Source organism: Pelophylax lessonae, assembly GCF_965119305.1.
Source record: "Pelophylax lessonae genome assembly, chromosome: 4".
NCBI lineage: Eukaryota > Metazoa > Chordata > Amphibia > Anura > Ranidae > Pelophylax > Pelophylax lessonae.
The window spans coordinates 614906319-614931672 of NC_138771.1; the positions used below are offsets into that span (position 1 = coordinate 614906319).

The 25354-nt window shown below is 45.0% G+C and overlaps 1 protein-coding gene across 1 annotated transcript in view; it reads left to right on the forward strand.

Moving 5' to 3' along the window:
- LOC309552834 (A.superbus venom factor 1-like) overlaps window positions 1-25354 on the forward strand; it is a gene marked incomplete at its 5' end in the record, with an annotated part of 218648 nt that overhangs the window by 145572 nt on the left and 47722 nt on the right. Inside the window, 2 exons of the mRNA XM_082253743.1 lie at window positions 9640-9803; window positions 11795-11947. Of these exons, the coding sequence (XP_082109869.1) occupies window positions 9640-9803; window positions 11795-11947 (317 nt within the window). The remainder of the gene's footprint in view (window positions 1-9639; window positions 9804-11794; window positions 11948-25354) is intronic.

Consider the following 25354-nt stretch of genomic DNA (forward strand, 5'->3'; position numbering starts at 1 on the left):
TACAGCACTGCGGTACTTTTTACCTGTTCCGGACCGCCCCCCGCATATATACTGCAGCAGGGCGGCCCTCCTGCTTGAACCGATGTAGGGCTACGTCGGTCACACGCCGGCAGCTAGGGGACGAGCGCACGCAGCCGGTGGCGCGCTTCTGCCCCTACTCGGCAGCGGGGACTCCGATGCACTGGGCAGGCGGCTCCGATTGCCGCCTGCCACCCGCGATCGCTCCCTCGCTTCTCTGGAATGATCACAGAGCTCCTGTGACCTGTCTATGTAGGAACACATGTCTCTATGGTCATTCCATAAGCCCCACCCGCTTGCAGTTAGAATCACTCCCTAGGCTCACATTTAACCCATTGATCACCCACAATGTTAACCCCGTCCCTGCCAGTGTCATTATTACAGAAACAGTGCATATTTTTAGCACTGATTACTGTAGTAATGTCACTGGTCCCCCCAAAAGTGTCAAAAATGTCAGATAGGGGTCCGATCTGTCCGCCGCAATGTCGCAGTCCCGCAAAAAATCGCAGATCGTTATCATTGCTAGTTAACTTCTACCGATCCGCGCTATAGCCTCCCAGAGACAGGCTCCCCGTGCGCTCCTGTGAGCGCGCATCGGGGAAAATCTGTGTCGGCCGTGTCCCTTGGACACAGCCAATCACAGATCGTGGTAAATGGCCAATCACAGCGGCCATTTACCACGTGATCAGCCCATGCAATGAGAGACATATGAGTAAACATATGAGATCATCTCTCATCGCCAGCTCTCCTTCCTCACACAGAGACTGCATGTGAGTAAGGAGCAGAGCCGATCAGCCGTTCGGGGACACAGAGGAATGTAATCAGGGCACTGATCACCAGTGCCCTGATTACTACAGAGGTAAATAAAATAAAATGTGCCCACTATCAGTGCCCACAGTGCCCTCCATCAGTGCCCCCATCAGTGCCCACAATCAGTGCCCATAGTGCTGCCAGTCAGTGCCCATCAGTGCCTGCTCATCTAGGCACTGATGAGCACTGACTGGCAGCACTATGGGCACTGAGTGTGGGCACTGATGGTGCTGCCCATCAGTGCCGCCCATCAGTGCTCATCAGTGCCACCCGTCAGTGTCAATCAGTGACACCCGTCAGTGTCCATCAGTGCCATCTGTCAGTGCCACCTCTCAGTGCCCAGCAGTGCCACCTCTCAGTGCCCAGCAGTGCCACCTCTCAGTGCCGCCTATCAGTGCTCATCAGTGCCGCCTATCAGTGGCGCCTATCAGTGTGGCATATTAGTACCTCCTCATCAGTGCCACCTTATCAGTGCCCATAAGTGCCACCTCATCAGTGCCCATCAGTGCAGCCTATCAGTGCCCATCAGTGCCGCCTCATCAGCGCACATCAGTGAAGGAGAAAAATGTATTTATTTTCAAAATTTCCTCACAGAAAATAAGAAAAACTTTTTTTTTCAAAATTTTCTGTATTTTTTCTTTTTTTTTTGTAAGAAATAAAAAACCCAGAGATGATTAAATACCACCAAAAGAAAGCTCTATTTGTGTGAAAAAAATTATAAAAATTTCATATGGGTACAGTGTAGCATGACCGCGCAATTGTCATTCAAAATGTGAGAGCGCTGAAAGCTGAAAATTGGCCTGGGCAGGAAGGGGGTGAAAGTGCACGGTAGGCAAGTGGTTAAAAAAAAACCAATAAATATGACATAAATCTTTCCCGTAGTTAGTAGCTGCGATAACTTTTGCGCAAACCATTCAAAATTCGCTTATTGCTAATTTTTTTTTACCAAAAATATGTAGCAGAAAACAAATTGGCCTAAAATGTTAAAAAAATTTGATTTTTTTTTTTTTTTTTGGGGGGGGGGGGGGGATGTTATATAGCAGAATGTGAAAAATATTGCTTTTTTTTTCAGAATTGTTGCTCTATTTTTTTGTTTATGGCGCAAAAAATAAAAATCGTACAGGTGATCAAATACCACCAAAAGAAAGCTCTATTTGTGGGAAAAATGCAGTGCTGAATCGCAAAATATGGCCTGGTCATTAAGGGGAAAATCTTCCAATCCAGAAGTGGTTAACTGACAATTTCACGGTCATGCAATTGTCATGTATAAAATGAATATAATTTTTTCCCCACAAATAGAGCTTTCTTTTGCTGGTATTTGATCACCACTAGGGTTGAGCGAACACCTAGATGTCCGTGTTCGACGGGTTCGGCCGAACTTTAAAAAAAAGTCCGGGTCCGTGTCCCGGACTTTTACCGAACTTTTCCCGGACACCGAACCCCATTGGAGTCAATGGGGACCCGAACTTTAAGGCACTAAAATGGCTCTAAAACACCAAAGGAAAGGGCTAGAGTGCTGCAAATGGCAGCAAAACGTAATTAAGAGCATGGCAAGTGCTCTGCAAACAAATGTGGATAGGGAAATAACTTAAAACAACAAAAAAAAAACAGAAAAATAAAACAATGTTCTTCTTCATCTCTGAAGGACGAGGCCCATATGGAGTAGGAGGGAGGTTGAGGTGGTGGTGGATGTGGCGGTGACATAGGCGTGCGCACAGGGTGTGCTGGGTGTGCCTGGGCACACCCTAATCACCTAGGGCACATAGCATTGCCAGTGAGGAGATGGGAAAGATCTCCCTGGGACCTGCTCTGCTCTATTTCTCCTTGCCTACAGGTACATGGCCCCGATACATTACTCTCCCTGCTGGCAAACACATGCATGTGTATTTCAACTTTGGGGTGCACACCTTAATGCAATAGGCTGCGCACACCTATGGGCGGTGTAGGTGGAAGCGGCGGTGGAGGAGGACCAGGGCCGGATTAACAGCATCATGGGCTTGGTGCTGAGGATTTTGAAGGGCCTTAAGGGCCGTGCCTTGCCATGCACCCAGAGGAGGAAGGGTGCAGCCATGCATGCCTAATTCAACATGGGATGCTGTCTCTGAAGCCCATAAACACATCCATGCATCGCCAACTGTCCCTCCTTGTCCGGCCTTCACGCTGTGTGGGGAGGTTCTGAGGGTGCTGCCTGGGGAAGCGAGCATAGAAGCCAGACTTCTGTGTTTACAAGTGACAGAAGAGCGGTAACAGTGAATATGGCCAACCCGGGGCCTATATAAAAGGTAGGGGCCTGGAGCTGCAGCTCCAATAGCCCCTACATTAATCTGGCCCTGAGAAGGAGGACGAGGTAGCCAACACTGCTTCTTTTCAAAAATTTTAAATGAGGGTACACCCCAAAAGAGTGAGAAAGAGCAAAAATGGAACAATGGGTGGGTAAGGTCGGTATCCATTGCTATTCTGCATAAGGTACGGAAAAGTCCCGTGGGATCCATGCCTGGTTCATTTTAATGAACGTGAGCTTGTCCACATTGTCTCTGGACAGGCGGCTGCGCTTGTCTGTTATAACGCCCCCAGCCGTGCTAAATACCCGTTCAGATAATACACTGGCTGCAGGGCACGCCAGCACCTCCAAGGCGTAAAGGGCAAGCTCAAGCCATGTGCCCAATTTGGAGACCCAGAAGTTGAAGGGGGCAGACCCGTCATTCACTACATGTAGGCGTGTGCACACATACTGCTCCACCATGTTGGTAAAATGCTGCCTCCTGCTAAGACGTTCCATCTGAGCTGCTGGTGCTGCTGTTTGTTGTGGCGTGCTGACAAAGCTTTTCCACATTTCGGCCATGCTAACCCTGCCTTCTGAGGTGCTGGCGGTGCCCTGGTTGCGTTGGCGACCTCCTCCTCCTCCTCCTCTGCCTTGTGCTTCCACTGTGGCCCCGCTGTCAGATGGGAATGCCAGCAGCATGGCGTCTACCAGCGTGCGCTTGTACTCGCGCATCTTGCGATCGTGCTCCAGTGAGTGAATTAAGGACGGTACGTTGTCCTTGTAACGGGGATCCAGCAGCGTGGCCACCCAGTAATCAGCACAAGTTAGAATGTGGGCAACTCGGCGGTCGTTGTGGAGACACTGCAGCATGTAATCGCTCATGTGTGCCAGGCTGCCCAGAGGCAACGAAAGGCTGTCCTCTGTGGGAGGTGTATCGTCCGTGTCCTCTGTATCCCCCCAGCCACGCACCAGTGATGGCCATGAGCTGGCCTGGGTGCCACCCTGCTGTGAACATGGTTCCATCTCCTCCTCCAGCTCCTCCTCCTCCTCATCCTCCTCATCCTCCAGAACTGTGCCCCTGCTGGACAATTGCGTCCCTGGCGTTTGCGTGTGCAGGAACCCACCCTCGGAGCCCCTTGCGAATGACTGCCCTGAAAGCCTTGGAAATGTTACCTCTTCATCCTCCTCCTCCTCCTCATCCTGTGCCACATCCTCTTCCATCATCGCCCGAATTGTTTTTTCAAGGAGGCATAGAAGTGGGATAGTTAAGCTGAGAACGGCGTCATTGCCACTGGCCATGTTGGTGGAGTACTCAAAACAGCGCAACAAGGCACACAGGTCTCGCATGGAGGCCCAGTTAAATTAAATAGCGGAATAGAAAATATGATCCAAAAAAAGTGTATGTATATCACACGTACACAACCACACTGGGCCCCAATTACTATTGTTTGTACCCCTAAAAGGCTAGATGAGGAGTAGGGGGAGTATGGAACAGGCAGCACCCTCAAACCTTCAGAAGTATGAGATGAACCCCAACAACTTGGAAAGGTGGATCTCTCTCACACGTACCGACACAGACTATCCCGCAATTCAATTGATCCTCAAAGGTTTTTATTGAATAGCGGAATAGGAAATATGATCAAAAAAAGTGTATGTATCTCGCACGTACACAACCACACTAGGCCCCAATTACTATTGTTTGTACCCCTAAAAGGCTAGATGAGGAGTAGGGGGGGTATGGAACAGGCAGCACCCTCAAACCTTCAGAAGTATGAGATGAACCCCAACAACTTGGAAAGGTGGATCTCTCTCACACGTACCGACACAGACTATCCCCCAATTTAACTGATCCCCAAAGGTTTTTGATTAAATAGCGGAATAGAAAATATGATCCCAAAAAAGTGTATGTATATCACACGTACACAACCACACTGGGCCCCAATTACTATTGTTTGTACCCCTAAAAGGCTAGATGAGGAGTAGGGGGAGTATGGAACAGGCAGCACCCTCAAACCTTCAGAAGTATGAGATGAACCCCAACAACTTGGAAAGGTGGATCTCTCTCACACGTACCAACACAGACTATCCCCCAATTTAACTGATCCCCAAAGGTTTTTGATTAAATAGCGGAATAGAAAATATGATCCAAAAAAAGTGTATGTATATCACACGTACACAACCACACTAGGCCCCAATTACTATTGTTTGTACCCCTAAAAGGCTAGATGAGGAGTAGGGGGAGTATGGAACAGGCAGCACCCTCAAACCTTCAGAAGTATGAGATGAACCCCAACAACTTGGAAAGGTGGATCTCTCTCACACGTACCGACACAGACTATCCCGCAATTCAATTGATCCTCAAAGGTTTTTATTGAATAGCGGAATAGGAAATATGATCAAAAAAAGTGTATGTATCTCGCACGTACACAACCACACTAGGCCCCAATTACTATTGTTTGTACCCCTAAAAGGCTAGATGAGGAGTAGGGGGGGTATGGAACAGGCAGCACCCTCAAACCTTCAGAAGTATGAGATGAACCCCAACAACTTGGAAAGGTGGATCTCTCTCACACGTACCGACACAGACTATCCCCCAATTTAACTGATCCCCAAAGGTTTTTGATTAAATAGCGGAATAGAAAATATGATCCCAAAAAAGTGTATGTATATCACACGTACACAACCACACTGGGCCCCAATTACTATTGTTTGTACCCCTAAAAGGCTAGATGAGGAGTAGGGGGAGTATGGAACAGGCAGCACCCTCAAACCTTCAGAAGTATGAGATGAACCCCAACAACTTGGAAAGGTGGATCTCTCTCACACGTACCAACACAGACTATCCCCCAATTTAACTGATCCCCAAAGGTTTTTGATTAAATAGCGGAATAGAAAATATGATCCCAAAAAAGTGTATGTATATCACACGTACACAACCACACTAGGCCCCAATTACTATTGTTTGTACCCCTAAAAGGCTAGGAGTAGGGGGAGTATGGAACAGGCAGCACCCTCAAACCTTCAGAAGTATGAGATGAACCCCAACAACTTGGAAAGGTGGATCTCTCTCACACGTACCAACACAGACTATCCCCCAATTTAACTGATCCCCAAAGGTTTTTGATTAAATAGCGGAATAGAAAATATGATCCCAAAAAAGTGTATGTATATCACACGTACACAACCACACTAGGCCCCAATTACTATTGTTTGTACCCCTAAAAGGCTAGGAGTAGGGGGAGTATGGAACAGGCAGCACCCTCAAACCTTCAGAAGTATGAGATGAACCCCAACAACTTGGAAAGGTGGATCTCTCTCACACGTACCAACACAGACTATCCCCCAATTTAACTGATCCCCAAAGGTTTTTGATTAAATAGCGGAATAGAAAATATGATCCCAAAAAAGTGTATGTATATCACACGTACACAACCACACTAGGCCCCAATTACTATTGTTTGTACCCCTAAAAGGCTAGGAGTAGGGGGAGTATGGAACAGGCAGCACCCTCAAACCTTCAGAAGTATGAGATGAACCCCAACAACTTGGAAAGGTGGATCTCTCTCACACGTACCAACACAGACTATCCCCCAATTTAACTGATCCCCAAAGGTTTTTGATTAAATAGCGGAATAGAAAATATGATCCCAAAAAAGTGTATGTATATCACACGTACACAACCACACTAGGCCCCAATTACTATTGTTTGTACCCCTAAAAGGCTAGGAGTAGGGGGAGTATGGAACAGGCAGCACCCTCAAACCTTCAGAAGTATGAGATGAACCCCAACAACTTGGAAAGGTGGATCTCTCTCACACGTACCAACACAGACTATCCCCCAATTTAACTGATCCCCAAAGGTTTTTGATTAAATAGCGGAATAGAAAATATGATCCCAAAAAAGTGTATGTATATCACACGTACACAACCACACTAGGCCCCAATTACTATTGTTTGTACCCCTAAAAGGCTAGGAGTAGGGGGAGTATGGAACACGCAGCACCCTCAAACCTTCAGAAGTATGAGATGAACCCCAACAACTTGGAAAGGTGGATCTCTCTCACACGTACCAACACAGACTATCCCCCAATTTAACTGATCCCCAAAGGTTTTTGATTAAATAGCGGAATAGAAAATATGATCCCAAAAAAGTGTATGTATATCACACGTACACAACCACACTAGGCCCCAATTACTATTGTTTGTACCCCTAAAAGGCTAGGAGTAGGGGGAGTATGGAACAGGCAGCACCCTCAAACCTTCAGAAGTATGAGATGAACCCCAACAACTTGGAAAGGTGGATCTCTCTCACACGTACCAACACAGACTATCCCCCAATTTAACTGATCCCCAAAGGTTTTTGATTAAATAGCGGAATAGAAAATATGATCCCAAAAAAGTGTATGTATATCACACGTACACAACCACACTAGGCCCCAATTACTATTGTTTGTACCCCTAAAAGGCTAGGAGTAGGGGGAGTATGGAACAGGCAGCACCCTCAAACCTTCAGAAGTATGAGATGAACCCCAACAACTTGGAAAGGTGGATCTCTCTCACACACGTACCAACACAGACTATCCCCCAATTTAACTGATCCCCAAAGGTTTTTGATTAAATAGCGGAATAGAAAATATGATCCCAAAAAAGTGTATGTATATCACACGTACACAACCACACTAGGCCCCAATTACTATTGTTTGTACCCCTAAAAGGCTAGATGAGGAGTAGGGGGAGTATGGAACAGGCAGCACCCTCAAACCTTCAGAAGTATGAGATTGTGTTCACTGTACCCCACAAAGATTGAGTTCACTGCACCCCACAATGATTGTGTTCACTGCACCCCACAAAGATTGTGTTCACTGCACCTCACAAAGATTGTGTTCACTGTACCCCCCAAAGATTGTGTTCACTGCACCCCACAAAGATTCTGTTCACTGTACCCCACAAAGATTGTGTTCACTGCACCCCAAAAAGATTGTGTTCACTGCACCCCAAAAAGGATGTTGTTCACTGCACCCCAAAAAGGATGTTGTTCACTCCACCCCAAAAAGATTGTGTTCACTGCACCCCACAAAGATTGTGTTCACTGCACCCCAAAAAGATTGTGTTCACTGCACCCCAAAAATGATTTTGTTCACTGCACCCCAAAAAGGATTTTGTTCACTGCACCCCAAAAAGGATGTTGTTCACTCCACCCCAAAAAGATTGTGTTCACTGCACCCCACAAAGGATTTTGTTCACTGCACCCCAAAAAGATTGTGTTCACTGCACCCCAAAAAGGATGTTGTTCACTGCACCCCAAAAAGGATTTTGTTCACTTCACCCCAAAAAGATTGTGTTCACTGCACCCCACAAAGGATTTTGTTCACTGCACCCCACAAAGATTGTGTTCACTGCACACCAAAAAGGATTGTGTTCACTGCACCCCAAAAAGATTTTGTTCACTGCACCCCAAAAAGATTGTGTTCACTGCAGCCCAAAAAGATTGTGTTCACTGCAGCCCAAAAAGATTGTGTTCACTGCAGCCCAAAAAGATTGTGTTCACTGCAGCTCACACACAGAAAAATGGATGTGGATCACTGACACCTGCCTATCTCCAATCCCACACCACACAGCAATATCGATTGTAGTTTGTAGAACACAGTTTCCCTAAAATTCAGCAGACTCTGTCCCTAACAGGATTGAGAAGAGATCGTAGATCAGGATTGAGTGCAGATTCACCCCACCCCCCACACAGCAATATCGATTGTAGTTTGTAGAAGACACTGACCCTATAATTCAGCAGACTCTATCCCTAAAATGCCTACAACTCGCCCTGCCTAAACACTCCGACCTGTCCCTCAATTCTATCCGGACACAAATGGTTTTTTCCTGCCTATCTTTCCCTAATCAGCAGCCAGCACGTTGATGTGTGCTCTGTCCCTGAATCTAAGCAGCATAATGACGCCGCTGCGGCTGCCTCGAACTTATAAAGACTTGGTCACATGCTTCAGACGGCCAATCACAGCTACTGAGACATTTGCAGGCATGGCTGGGATGGCTTAAGGCACACCAGTTAAACGATTGTTGATTGGCTGTTGAAAGCCCGCCATGAAAAGAGCGCCAAAGCATGCAAAACCCGGAAATAAAACGACCGAACACGGATTTTTACCCGAACATACAGTAAAGTGTCCGTGTCCGTGTTCGGGTACAAAAAATCCAATTATTCGGTACGAACACGAATAATACAGTCCGTGTTCGCTCAACACTAATCACCACTGTTTTTTATTATTTTTTTTTTTTTTTGTGAGATAAGCAAAAAAAGACTAACCGTTTTGAAAAAAAAAAAAAAAACAATATTTTTTACTTTACTGCCATAAAGCACATCCAATAAAAAAAAAAATTAAAAAAAAATCTAATTTCTTCATAAAGTGAGGCCAATATGTATTCTGCTACATATTTTTGGTAAAATATTTTTTAATTTATTTGTTCAGTGTTAATAAGCATGTGTAGATCAATTTTGCATCAACCATTATGGTTTGTTTTTCTTTTGTGACTGGTTACAGGTAACTATTGGAATGACCCAAGCTCTCGCTTTGTATCCATTGAGGCAACGTCTTATGCCCTCCTCACACTGATAAAAATGGAGAAATGGAATTCTATTGATCGCATTGTTCAGTGGCTTATAGAGCAAAATTTTTATGGAGGCACCACTGGAGACACCACCCAAGTGAGTGTATTTCTATTCACCTCTCTATTGGACCACCAAGAAAGGGAGGGAGAGAGAAGAACATTCAAGCATAAAGGATGCGGCTGTGGGACATAACATTTTATTAGAGTTATTCCCCTTCATCAGACTCCCTTATGTTTGTTTCCATTGTACTTTTAGCTGATTCAATTACTTCAAAGACAGCTGCCACAAATGTATGATTTCTGTACAGTACATGCCCTCAGCCCAGTGTTAGAAAGCATGCATACTGATACAAAAATGCAACCAAAAAAAATGTAAGGGCCATTAACTAAATATTCTGGGCAGCTCTCTGGAGCAGGAGCCCACGCCTTTGGTTGGTTTTACTGAATACAGACTATAGCTGAGCCCCAAACTCTTTAAACTCTCTATGACCATTAGTCCCTGCTGGCAACTATAGCTAAAAGATCATAGGCTATGAACTCCAAGCTACTACTTGCCTGTAGTAATAAAATAATAATTGGGCATGCAGGCATCCTACAAACGCATTGGGCATTTATTTGGTGGTAAAATGATAATGGATATCTCCTGATTTGTTTTTTATTATTATTATCATCAAAGGAAAACTGGCCCAAAATAGTAAAAAAAAAAAAAAAAATGTATTTATTTTGAAATATAACTGTATATTTCTTGCTATTACCATAACTTACCACCAAAGAGCAATCCAAAATAAATTCTCCTGCTCCTGATGATCGCACGATACCACATATGTGTAGATTATTTGTTCTTTGTACTCGTACTAAGGCCCAGACACAGTGGTGTGCATTTTGCTTTTTTTATCCTACCTAAAGCATACTGACACTGATAAAAATGTTTGTTTTTTTTTTTAAAAACCTACCCAAAATATAATGATCCTGACCTTTGACCCTGATATTGACCTTCCTTTGAACCCTTACCTTGACCCTAAAACTAAGCATGACCATTGGCGGCTGGTTCCCACCAGTCGCCGACTCACTCACCCTGGGCAGGCAGCGGCAGCAGCGGCTTCCCCCTCAGTCTCTTCCGTGGGCTTCCCTTGCATCTCCTCCCTCCTCCTCCTCCTCCTTGGCCAATAGCATGGCTTCTCCTTTCAGCCAATCGGGGAAACGGGTCTCAGGACCCACTTCCTGATTGGCCAGGAGGAGAATCAGTGTGGCAATAGCGAATATTCATTCGCTATTGTCACACAACTGGATGGGCTCAGGGCGCAGTACTCTGCGCCCCAAGCCCACCCTTTTTTGAAGCCTATTAGAGCCTCTAGCTCTAATCACGTGCTTCAAAAAAAAAAAAAACATTGGAATCCATGTATCCAAACCTTTGTCTATGTATTTTTTTTTTCTTCTAAAAGAACTGGGGTCTACTTAGGGGGCATACTCTGCCTAACATAATCTGATGCTGGAACCCCCTGGATTACGGAAGTAAAAGGACCATCTCTTATCCATACATGCTTGTTTTTACCCACGTTTGTGAGTACTTTTAATCTACATTTATTAAAGTAGTTTTTACTGCTACACTTAGTAGGCACTTGGGGTTTTCTCCTCTCTTGCATAGTGATTAATCACTGCGATAGCCAATCAGAGGCGACTCGTGCCTGTCCTTTAAATAAGCACATTGGGCGACTCTGCCAATCGAACTACAAACAGGTCTTTTTTGCATTGACTCTTTTTACCAATTCATTCACCCACATGAAAACCCCACAGAGCACCCAGGATGGGAATGCCTGAGGCATAGAGAGCAACCACACAGACCCTGCATGGAGACAGGTTTTCTTCCCCCAAGTGGTGCTCTCAGCAGAAAAGTATGCCTATATATGGCCCCACAGAAGAAGACCCAATTCAGCGAGGCCACATATGCTGCACAGTATGTGTACAGGCGGCACTAAGTTTAGAGCTTTACAATCACTTTAGGTAAACATCCCCCCACCCCTAATTCAACACAATAAAATAAGAGTCTGTACACCTATATGTATTGACAGTTTTTTTCCAATATTCTAGGCTACTGTAATGATGTTCCAAGCCCTTGCTCGGTATTACACAGTTGCACCAACTATCCATCAATTGGACATGGAAGTCTTATTGCAGTTTCCTAAGAGGCACTCTGAAAGGTTTTTACTAAAGCCTGACAACTCCTTGTCTTACAGTGGAGGGGTGAGATTACTCATAAATATTTGACAAAAATACTCTATGGCCAAAAGTATGCTTACACTGTGGGTACTATGGGCTTTTTAAGTTGTGACAGATTGACCTCCCATTTAAAGGTGGCTGTAATATTCCACAGTTACTTGGCAGAGCCAGAGCCATGACACCAATAAACTTTTATCTGTCTGTAAGGTTGGCATTCTGACTACCACTGTATGGGGGCCCTTCTTATCTGACCCCGATGAATTAATTTAGGTGATCATCCCTAAGAACTGAAAATTATTTTAAGGATTTTTCGGGGGTAAAAAGGCTGAGAAAGACTTCTCTACAAAGACACTTTAGATAACTGTGCACTTTCAAACCTTCTGTCAACAGTTGCTTGTGGGGAAGGATGTTTTCTGTTCCACCATGACCCCTGGGTGCAATGTCAGCTCCATAATGACATGATTTCATGAGTTTTGTGTTGAGGAACCCAGGAGGCCTGGACAGAGCCCTGACTTCAACCCTACTGAACTTCTTTGGGTTGAACTGGAACACAGATTGTGAGCCAAGCCTTTTCTTCCAAAGTTTTTTTTAAAGGTGCTTTTATTGAACAAACAAAACACAACAAAACATAAGAGATAATACAGTATAAAGGAAAAGAAGCCCAAAAACACATAGGGCTTCATCGCACATTGAATGCCATAACATAAGCAGTTTACACATCTTACAGTTTTCTTGTCAAAAGGAAACAGTAGAAATCCCCCGGAGGAGGGAGGAGAAGTGGAGACAGAACAATAACATAGATAGCATATCACCATATTCAAAACACAATAAGTCGTACCGAACATCACCTAAGCAGGGTCAGAGACCGAGGAGGTCGTCAGGTCAGAGTCCACCCAAAAAGACCAGATTTTCCGGGACTTTTTCGGACAGTGCTGGCCCTTATATGTCATTTTATACAAGGGCAGAGCCTGATTAATAATCCAAAATGGAACGTCAGGGGGAGCGGAAGACTTCCAGCGGAGAGCAATAGCTTTCCTAGCATTAAAGAAGGTCAAGCGTAAAAACAATTTAGAGGGAGCAGGGGCATCCTCATCATCCACATACCCCAGTAGACAACGAAGGGGGCTACAAATATTAGATAACTGGGAAATATTAGCTATAAAAGCCATGACCTCCGACCAAAAGGCATGGATAGGGGGACAGTCCCAAAACATGTGAAAGAAGGACCCTTCAGCGATATTACACTTGCAACAGAGAGGGGAGGGTAATTTACCTATTTTATGCAAAAACTGAGGAGTATAGTATGCTCTATAAAGGAATTTTAGTTGTATAACCCTTTCCCTGGAGGAGATCACAACAGGAATTTGTTCAGGAAGGACGTCTTGCCACACCTCCTCCGTGAAGTGCGGGACGTTTTCCCGCCACTGAGACTCAACCACAGCCAAGCGTTTGGACTTAGAATGTAAAAGCCTAGAGTAGTATGTAGAGACCAACTTCTCATGCGAAGAATCAGAAAGGAGGTACTCCAAGGGGGATGGTTCCAACGAGACACCCCGGAGGCCGAACTGCGCGGCCGACGCATGTCTCAATTGCAAGTAACAGAAATGGGCCGTAGAGGGTAGGTTAAAGGTAGATTGCATGTCCGCAAAGGACCGAAAGGTTCCCCGGACATACAAATGGGAAACGGATTTCCCGCCGAGGCGGGCCCAAAAAAGACAGTCGTCCCGACCAAAAAACTCCCGCAGCTGAGGATTGTGCCAAAGGGGGGCATTGGGGGAACACAGTTCGGGTTGCAGCCGCAAAAATTCGGTCTGCCCATGGTGGATCTACGATGTATTAAATTTTGCAGAGATTCGAAGGAGGTAAGAATGGCCGCTTCTAAAGCCGCCGCAGCGTGATTGTCCTCCGGGTGGAACCACCAATGTGCATGGGCCAACTGAGAGGCAAAATAATAAAGGCGTAGGTTAGGCGCCGCAAGCCCCCCCGCGACAACTGGCAAATGCAGGGCGTCTCTGGCCACACGCGCTGCCCGGCCCCCCCAGATAAAGGAGGTCAGGAGCGAGTCAATGGCCTGGAAGCGACATTTGGGGGACATAGATCGGGGAATGACTCAACACATATAAAAAGCGGGGGAGGAAAATCATTTTAAATATATTAATCCTACCTAAGACTGTAAGTGGAAGCTTAGACCAAAGTTGCAAAGAGGACTTGAGACGGGCAACCAGGGGATCCAAGTTGTTCGGAAAGAAACGAGACAGGGGGAGTTGAATCTCAATCCCCAAGTATCAGAATCTATCCACCACCTGCAGAGGACAAGATGCGAGAGAGGGGGGCATGGCCTGGGGGTCCAGGGGAAACAGAGTAGACTTACTCCAGTTCACCCGGAAGCCAGAAAAGTGACCAAATCGTTCAATAATAGTCAATAGAAGGGGGATGGACTGGTAGGGATCCGCTAGATAGATCAACATATCATCCGCGTATAGGGAGACTTTTTCTTGAAAAACCATTGATCACAAAGCCCACAATACCCGTACACAGGCGGATCTGCGCAGCCAAGGGCTCAATGGCCAGGGCGAACAATAACGGGGATAGCGGGCATCCCTGCCTGGTACCCCGGAAGATAGGAAAGGAGTCGATACAAAATTATTCACTCTGAAACGAGCGCGAGGGAGATAGTATAGAAGTCTCACCCAATTTATGAACCCCGGCCCAAAACCAAATTTCGCTAACACCTTCAACAGACAGGGCCATTCTACGGAATCAAAAGCCTTGTGGGTGTCCAGGGCCACAACAACCCTGGACCCCACAGAAGCATGAGTCGTCTGAAGGTTAGTAAAGAGTCTACGCAAGTTGATTGAGGTGGAGCTGCCGGGAATAAAGCCCGACTGGTCCGCCCCTACCAAGTCCGTGACAACCGTATTCAGGCGCTTCGCAAGGACCTTGGCCAAAATCTTCACATCAGTATTAATAAGCGATATCGGGCGATATGATTCACAGAGAAGAGGATCTGTGCGTGGCTTTGGGATGAGCACAATAAGAGCCTCTGTCATAGAGGGTGGCAGACGTCCTTCCTTCAGGGCACAAGTAAACACAGTCAGTAAATGAGGGACCAACAGTTCCCTATAATGAAGGTACCATTCGATGGGGAAACCATCCAGGCCAGGTGTCTTATTGTGAGCGAACATAGACAGGGCTGCGTCAATCTCATCCATTGTCAAGGGCGAATCTAAAAAGCGAGATTGATCGACCGACAAAGCGGGCAAGGTAATATCATATAGAAAATCATTAAGTTCAACAATAGTATAATGAGCTTTGGTTTGATATGAAGATGAGTAAAAATCAACAAAACTGCGAAGAATATCAGGAGTTTGTTGCACAATGTCACCGGCCTGAGTGGTAACCCGGGGAATGACACAAGACTGAAAGTCCGGTCTAGCTAAGTAGGCCAGAAGGCGACTGTTTTTATCCCCTAGTTCAAAAATCCTTTGATTCTGATATAAGAGCTTTTTTAGGTACGCTCGACAATAATTAGATCTAAATCACGGGCCCTGGACCTCCAGGAGGCGTGGTTTTGTGGGGTGGGGTCATTGGTATAGTGCCGTTCAGCCGCATGCAATGTCGGTTCGGCGTCGACCAACTTGGTCTGTCAAGCTTTCCGAGCATTGCCTATGGCAGACGAAAAGGTTCCCCGCATAGTAGCCTTGAAGGCATCCCAAGTCAGCAACTCCGAACCCTCCTGCCCATTGAGTGCCCAGTAGGAATTCAACTCCGTCAGTCCCTGATCGGTCACCGCTGGGTCTGCCAGCCACAAGGGGCTCAGCCTCCAAAGTTTATAGTTAGTAGGGGACACCAAAGCGAGGTCCACCAACAAAGGGGAATGATCAGACACTGCCCGAGGGAGATACCTGATCCCCGAAAGTAGACCCAGCAGTTCCCGAGAGTGCAAACAGAGGTCAATCCGAGACAAAGTATTGTAAGAGCTTGAGTAAGTAATCCCCCCATGTTTCCACCTCCAGGCATCCGAGAGGTCCAGTTTGTCCAAATAAGAGCATAAGGGGGTGTGTTGGGAAGATACAGCGCCAGACCGGTCAAGGGCATTATCTAGGACCGTATTAAAGTCACCCGCCATAATAAGAGGTCCCTCAGCCATTTCCAAAACTAAACCCAAGACTCGGTCAAAGAATGACTTAGTGAATGGCGGAGGGACATAGACATTCACCAAAGTATAAGGTTTGCCCATGAATTCAAAAATCAGAATGATAAAGCACCCCGAAGGGTCTGTTTTGAGTTGCTTAATAGTAACAGGGGCTGATTTAGCGATCAAAATGCATGTGCCACGAGCATAGGAGGAGTACGTGGAGTGTAGTGCGTACGCTACATGCGCCCTTTTAAGGGCCATAACCCTGGACTCCTGGAGGTGTGTTTCCTGCAACAGGACAATGTGAGGACTATGTCGTTTCAAATATTCAAACGCCAAAGAACGCTTCACCCCAGAGTTAAGCCCCCTGACGTTCCATGAGATTACACGAAGAGTAGACATAAGAATGCAGGGAAAATCAGTGTTGGCATCCTGAAGGTCAGCCAGAAGGAAGGCAACTCTCCGAGCACCAAAGCAGTACAATCAGCTAAGAAAAACCAAGAAGAGGCAATATGCATGAGATATGTAGCAAGTAGCAAGCACAGTAGCAAGATAAATGGCAACCACAGTAGCAAGATAAATGACAAGAATGGCATGACAAAAAGGAAAAACATGACATCAGGAATCAAAAAAGACATAATGTGCGAGTCCCGAAAGACACAGCAGTGCCAAAAAAAAACAAAAAAAACAAAAGAAAAAGAAAAACCCTCAAGTTCCTCAGGCTGAGGAAAGTAACAGCAACAACCCCCCCACCCTAGCCCACCCGGCCCTCAGGCCCCAACAGTTAAGAGCTTTGCATCCCATAACAACAAAAAATGTTTAAATTCAGGGAAACGTGGATCTGCTTGTCCTGTTGCAGACAAAAGAAGATAACAATAAAGAAAGGAGATAAGGGAGGGAGCCCCCATCCCAAAAATGCCCATCCATCAGGAAGTAATAAGGAAAAAGGTCCCCGACCCCAATGCAAAAGGATACTCATCTGTCCAAAAAGGTTGGCAAAAGGGGACCGAAGAACGCCCTGGGACAAGTCCAGGGCCCAGTAGCACAGTCATCAAACAAAGAGCCATTCATCTAGGAGGAGATTGACGGTCCTGGCGGGCAGGGGATCCGTGTCCCAAGGAGTCCACCCACTGTGCAGCCTCTCGAGGATCCTGAAAGAAGTGAGCTTTTCCTTGAAAAATGTAGCTCTGTGTGGTAGTTCCCTTCCTGGGGGGGATGTGATGTGGGGTCCACGGGATTTCTCAGGTATCCCGAATTGGGGTCCGGTAGTGGGGTCCTGTCCCAATGATGAAATATCCAACTTTCCGTGGGGGGATCGGGTATGGCCACTCAAGGGTATGTGGATGGGAGGGTCCTACCACCAGTTGCCACCATCCCTGGCCTGAACGGTTCAATACAAGCTGGTTTCTGGCCACAGTTCTTCAGTGTGCTGGCCTGGGAGACGCTGATTGGTTAGAGGCCAGAAGGCGACTGTTTTTATCCCCTAGTTCAAACCAATCAGCGTCTGCCAGGCCAGCACACTGAAGAACTGTGGCCAGAAACCAGCTTGTATTGAATTAGATACAATTTCCTTGAAAAATGATCCGCAAGCGGGCAGGATAGAGCATACTGTACGGCAATTGTAGCTCCCGCAGTTGCCTTTTAACTGCCATAAAGGAGGCCCTCTGCTTCTGAGTAGCTGCAGAAAAGTCAGGGAAGATGGAAATGACATCATTATTATAGAGGACACGACCTTTATCCCTGGAGGCCCGAAGCACAGCCTCCCTGTCACGAAAGTGCAAAAGCTTGATGAGAAGAGGACGAGGTGGCGCCCCTGGTGGCAAGGGGCGTAGTGGCACCCTGTGTGCCCGTTCAATGGCAAATAAAGTAGAAAAAACCTCCTTCCCAAAGGTGTCAACAAGCCATTTCTCCATGAAGGATTCAGGGGCCTTACCCTCTGATCCCTCAGGGAACCCCAGAAAGCGCAGGTTATTGCGCCGGAGGCGATCCTCCATATCAGTAATATTGTCAGTTGTGGCCACCTGACCTCTTTGTAAATCAGTCACACTGGCATCCTCCAGGTCACTAATTCATTGTTAAGCATTGCCCACTCTATGGCGGAGGTTATGGACATCCTGTTTCAGGAACGATAAATCCATCTTCACAGAGTCTAGCTGTGTAGTGAGGGAGGCCTGACAGTGATGGATGGCATCCATAATGGCAGTCAGGGTGGGCTCAGGCCTGTCCACAGCCACGTCCGGCTCTGAAGCAGCAGGGGAGCCCAGGGGAGGACGAATAAGGTTACTCACAGCCTCCAGCAGCTTGGAAGAAGAAGATCCAGGAGAGACAACATCCCCTGCAGCACCGTTCTGGGTGAAGGAGACAGGCAGCTGTGAGGATCGTGCAGCCGCAGACGGATGGATCGAGCTCCGTGGCAGGCCGGCGCCATCTTGGGACAGCGCGAGCGGGAAGGCCGGCGGGTGAAATCCAGGTGCCTCCGGACCGGGTGACCAATTTTCACCATGTCCGTCGATGCACCGAGGGATCAGGATGCCAAAGATGACCTTGCAAGGTAAGTATGGGATCGGGGTCCACTAGGATCTAGTAAGGATCAGGGCAAGCAGGAGAGAGCTCCGGAGCTGCGCTGCTCTCACATCGGTAGCCGGCCACGCCCCCTTTTCTTCCAAAGTTAGTTCCTTGTAGGCAGGTTGAAAATGTTTAGTTATAGTGTGCCAGTGGCTGGCCCAGACCAAAAGGAAAGGATTAAATGTTACAAATTCAGTTCCGGGGCTTTTGGTCCTAGCCAGCCCACCTGTGCCATAAAAAGGGGGAAGGCTGAGGTCTAAGGGTGCTGGGTTCCAGATTACCTGTGTGTGGAATCATTGGCACTGCTGAAGGCACCGTGGGTTTTTGGAAGACATCCAGCCATGGGCAATGCCATAATGCACCTTCACCTCAATGAGGTATGCCTGGGCCACTTCACTACTATAATTAGGGTTAGAGGAAAGGCATTTCCTCAGTAAAGTTACATGAACTGTTCTGAGCCTGGCACAAAGTTATTCAAAGGGGTGCATGTTGGTTCTGGCGTATCAAAAGAACTAGGGTCTGTAAAACACTACAGGGTATGAAGTAACACCACTACAAAGGGTTAACTTGGCAAGACAAGAAGAGGAGAATAACTGCAAGCACATGTTCATGACACAAGCAACCAGTCATTAGGTGTGGTACCTGGTAAGGTGACAGGTCCTCCGGTAGCTGGGGGGTCATTACCTGGCCCCCCTCCTCAGTGGTCAATATCTTAGTAATAGCAACATGATTCAAACCTGCGTTACGGAGATCTATGGCCGGGTCATGACGTACAGGAAAGAAGAAGTTAATGAGCGCGCATGAGTTACGCTGAACTAATAGAGTGAATGCAGGCTCAACATGTCCCTCCTAATTCAACCTATATTAGTTACAGTGTGTAGTGACAAAGGACAAGTTACTTTTCAGAGAAACTCTGTCTGTTATTACTACAGACAGTGAAAGCTCATCTCTAATGCCCTATACACACGTGCAGATTATCTGCAGACTTTTGTCTGCAGACTTACCTTTTCTATGTAGTGCAAGGGCCTGCCAGATTGCATACAAATTGAAAGTGTTTAGGTTTGACCTCATATTATATGGTTTTGGTAAGTCTGCAGACAAAAGTCTGCAGATAATCTGCACGTGTGTATGGGACATTAGTGTGAAAAACAAATGATATATAAAAGCACACACGATGAATCATCATAAACAAAAATAAACATAAAAAGTGATAGCGATATCAACAAAATAGTGAATGATATAAAGTTGATGAGAAGGGGATATATGATCCCAATCACTAGTGCTGTGAAAATAGTTGAAACAATATGACAGCTTGTCAGATGTGTCACCTTCACTCTTGTGACCCCCCTAATGGGTGGGTTCTCACCTCATTGAATGTGACCTTGCAATTAAGCTTGGTCTAAAATAGCTGGTATACCCTCACAGGGTTGTGGTGGATGGTTTCCTTTATTCCTCTTTTAATCCAAGCTCCCAGTGTTAGATATATAGTTCCAGCAGCTCTCTCACATATGGGGAGAAACATAAAACCATGGTGCAAATAACGTATGGTAAAATCAGCTTTATTAAAAACATAGATTCACTCATATGCAGTTGGTGCTTGAGCGCACCAATCTATCCCAGCAGGTAATATAATGATGGTATATGTATATATGACAGATGACCGAGTGCAGACCCTCTTCTGTGGGATCCGTTCCAGCGTACCTGCCACTGTGGAATATTCCAATCACCGACACTTGCCTGTCCCCTCCCCTACGTGTGATGACACAAGGGATTATATGTCTTCCTCAGGGGAATCTGATTGGTTGGTTGATCGGCTATGTTTTAGATGGAAAAATGCAGGCGCCATTTTCTAGTAGAATACAGGGCGCCGCCATGTTATTGTGGACATGTGTGCAGTATCCAAATATCCAGTGGCTATTTTAACTCTTGTTGCTGCGATTATTTCAGTGATGAATTAACATACTAGGAGTGCACTTGGCCATACGTCTTACATCGAGATACATTTTACATGAACCAACATTTTCAATACACATAACAATAATATAAACATGTTATGTGCAGAGGAGACTGACTAAAAAATATAAATTAAAAATTAGAACCAAAGATAATATTGTGCCATATCTGAATTTTATATTGAGCTTACATAAACATGCAATTAATTAAAATAATTATATTATATTATAAATTGAATTCATATGTGGGCCCAATAAAATAGGTGTATTTAATAAAGGGCACATCATAATAATATATGTGTATTGTATTCCAAAAATTCTGATTAAAATACACCATCCATAAACCATGCATGTACCCCTAAACATGTGTATATATTGAAATCTATAGTAACTAAATAATTCTCAAATCAATACAATAAGGACCCCAAATTAATGATTAGCCAGAAAACATCCTAGATCAAATTCCTTATTAAGCCCCCCCACCACCCACCCCCGGTGCAAGTGAACCCAGTTGATATATCCACCAGGATTCTCTATTGCTAATTTCTTGTACAAAGTCCCCCCCCCCCTCCAATGTTTTTTGGGTGCTTCTATCCACCAAAACTGTAGATCTCTACAGCTTTGGTTGTGTTTTTCTTTAAGGTGAATAGATAGATGGTGTTTATCAAAACCTTAAACCTTCCCTAATCATTTCTCCTAGGGTTCTCTCTGTGTATAATAAATTGCATGGACATTTTAGTGCGTAAACCACCCCTTTAGTATCACATGTAATTAAGTCCTTGATGTCATACATATTTTGATCTCTAGGATTGACAAAGGTAGTGAATTTTTTTATATTTTTAGGTACCCTCACACAGCTATAACACCAACCACACCCTCTGAAACTATTCATTGTCCAAGGAAAAAATGTAATGGGTTTAGGGGGTTCTATAACATTTTTTATTATTTTGTCCTTGATGTCAAGCTTCGGGATGTCATCATGGAGGAGTGGAAGAGGGCTCCAGTGGCAACTTGTGAGACTCTGGTGAACTCCATGCCCAAAAGGATTAAGGCAGTCCTGGAAAATAATGGTGGCCACACAAAATATTGACACTTTGGGCCCAATTTGGACATTGTCACTTAAGGGTGTACTCACTTTTGTTGCCAGCAGTTTAGCCAGCAGTTTAGACATGAATGGCAGTGTGTTGAGTTATTTTGAGGGGACAGCAAATTTACACTGTTATACAAGCTGTACACTCACTACTTTACATTGTAGCAAAGTGTCATTTCTTCAGTGTTGTCACATGAAAAGGTATAATAACGTATTTACAAAAATGTGAGGGGTGTATTCACTTTTGTGAGATACTGTTGTAGCACCCTCCTAGGTAGGCGCTAGGAAAACCCAAAAGGGAGGCCCTGCCTGCTTATCGGGGGTGTTGATTGTTCAGCTAGGCTGTCATTTGTTCCCAGGTGTGTCTGTTGAGCTTGGGGAGTCTCCCCACTGTGTCCAATGAGGGTTATTATTGGGAAGTGGAGGAAACCTGACCAATATTACACCAGGGCTTGTATCTATCCCAGAGGGCAGAATCTGCCTCAATGCAACCTGGGATGGGGTATAATTCTGAGGGTAGCACATGACAGGGTGTCTTTGGCAGGGAGCAGAGTCCCAGGAGGAGGGTGACGGCTATCTTTCCTCCTGTCAGCGCTAGAGAAGGTATCCTTGGTGGTCAGCCTGAAGGACAGAAGGTTGAGCTGATCTGCAGAGAGGGATCCAGTGTGCTGAGGACTGAGTAGAGCTGCTGGGGCAGAAGTTTCCAGGAAAGTAGTGTCGTGATTACTGTAAACTGGCTAGGATAGGGGACCACTCTTGAAGGTTGGAGGGATCCAGGAGCCAGCTAACCAGTAGAGAGGGCTTGCAAAGGGGGTGCCAGTGATTAAGCCCTGAAGATAAGTGTGTGTGAAAGAGGGTGCCCGGTGCAGGCCCTGAAGTGTTAAGCAATGCAGCAGTCTTACAAGTAGCTACCTCAGTGAAGTGGGGTAAAGGAAGCTTTAATTAGGACTTTGTGCCACATGAAAGTTTCAGAAGCCAGTTCAGCATTAACAGACAGCAAGTCAGTGTTAAGCAGCATCAACCAGCATTGATCGGCATCTAGCCAGCGTCAAGTCAGCGCCAACGGGCGTTTTTTCAGTTGTCCCACTCAAATTGTGTATAGTTGAGCCAGAGGAGTATCCCATTCATCCCTTCTCCTATCCAAGTTCAAAATAAAAACAAAAAAACCCAAAGATACTGGACTGTTCCTTGTCTCAGTGCTCACACTTGGAGAACATGCTTAAATGTGCTATTGGTACTAGCGGTAACCCAGGCGGACCCACATATAGCAAAATGGCTGGGAATCCTGCTACACTGTATATTATTATGATGTGCCCTCTAATAAATACACCTATTGTATTGGGCCCACATATAAATTCAATTTAAAATATAATATAATTATTTGAATTAATTGTATGTTTATGTAAGCTCAATATAAAATTCAGATATGGTCCAATATTATCTTTGGTTCTAATTTTTCATTTATATTTTTGTCAGTCTTCTCTGCACATAACATGTTTATGTTATTGCTATGTATATTGCAAATTTTGGTTAATGTAAAACATATCTTTATATAAGACGTATGGCCAAGTGCACTCCTAGGATGTTAATTCATCACTGACATAATCACAGCAATAAGAGTTAAAATAGCCACTGGATATTTGGATACTGCACACATGTCCGCAATAGCATGGTGGCACCCTGAAGTCTACTAGAAAATGGTGCCTGCATTATTCCGAATAAAGCATAACCAATCAACCGACCAAAAAGATCCCCCTGAGGAAGACACATAATCCCTTGTGTCGTCACACGTAGGGGAGGGGCCAGGCGAGTGTCAGTGATTGGAGTACTCCACAGTGGAAAGCATCCACCACCACCCTGTGAGGGTATACCACCTCTTTTAGACCAAGCATTATTACGAGGTCACATTCAGCAAAAGTGAGAACCCACTCATTAGGGGGGTCACAAGAGTGGAGGTGACACATCTGACAAGCTGTCATATTGTTTTAACTATTTTCACAGCACTGGTGATTGGGATCATAAAGCACCTTCTCATCAATTTGATATCATTCACTATTTTTATTGATATCGCTATCACTTTTTATGTTTATTTTTGTTCATGATGATTCAACGTGTGTGTTTTTATATATCTTATGAATGAATTTATTTATCACTGGATATTTTAATTAGTATAGCATTTACTGTGCAGCACTTTTAATGATTACCTCATCTCTAAGTCGCCCGGTCCCAGGAATTGATGAGCACACTTCACGCAAAAGGTACCCCAACAACCCAATCTGCACAACCTGACTTCACCAATGGGCACAAATGCATACAGACACCCTTTCAAATCTTATGGAAAGCCTACCAACTAAGTGAAGGCTGAAATCCATATTAATGTTCATGGTTCTGGAGTAGGATGTCCAAGGATGTCCAAGAAGGTTAAATTAGTGTGATGGTAAGGTGTACATAAACTTTGGTCATTGTACAAGATATATAATGCATAGCTGTTATTCTATCGAAACTGTGATGTATGTAAATTTCTTCTGTGCAACAAAAATGTCCCCTGGCTACATTTTTACTTAATTCAAGTGTGTGAATGCAGAAAATACTTACTAATGGCTGCTAGATAGCACTGGCTTTCACAGGGAATGTATGTTCCTCAGCACCATCTAGAGACGATAATGCAGAATGTTCCGGATTCAAACATTCGAATTGCAGAGAATATAGCCTGAGAACATTTGATTTTGGCTCATTTACACTTAACAATTTTTATGCAGTGTTGATGGATGAACAACAATGCACATTTTTTATAAATTACACCCCGTATTAATGGGCATTTGTGAAGTTCTCTACTGATTTTGGATGAGGAGATCTGGCTCACAAATGACGTTCCAAATCATCCCAAAGGTGTTCGATAGGCTTGAGGTCAGGGCTGTGTGCAAGGCACTCTAGTTCCTCAACAACAAACTCATCAAGCTATGTCTTTATGGAGCTGGTTTTCGTGTACAGGTGGACAATCATGCTGGAAGAGAAAAAGGCCTTCACCAAACTGTTACCACAAGGTTGGAAGCATGCAATTGTCTATATCTTTGTAGGCTTTGTAGCATTACCCTTGACTGGAAACACCTAAATTCTTACCATACATTTGGCCACATAGTGTATCAATATGTGTTACTGTTTTAAAAACCTTGTATTGTTTTGAATAACATATAATTATATACACGAGGACAGCTATATTTGCCCATTTCATACAGAATACAATATACAATGATTGTGCTTACCATTTCTTCTTACAATACAAGTGTATGTCAAGGGAGTGGTGTGGTGAGTCCTGCGCTGTCTAGAGAGAACGATTTAAAGGGGTGAAGAAGGTCCCAGATGCTGCTAGTACCAGGACCGGTAACCATACAGTGTCAAAATCATAAACAGGTGGGGGGTACTGCACTTCTGGGTTGATAATAAATAAACTGTGCTTAGTGTAAATGCCTGTCACAATAAAAGAAGGGAACTATACCATGTGTGGGTGAAATAAATAAGATAAATCCATACTCATAATAAAAAAATCACAGTGCTAAAATATTGATGCGACACTCTAAAAATATATAAAAATTCCACTTAATGTGCTGAGAATGCTATAGTGACAAATAAAGTGCTCAGGTGCATACAAATAAATAAAGTTAAAGTGTCCTCTGTGCTCCACAAAA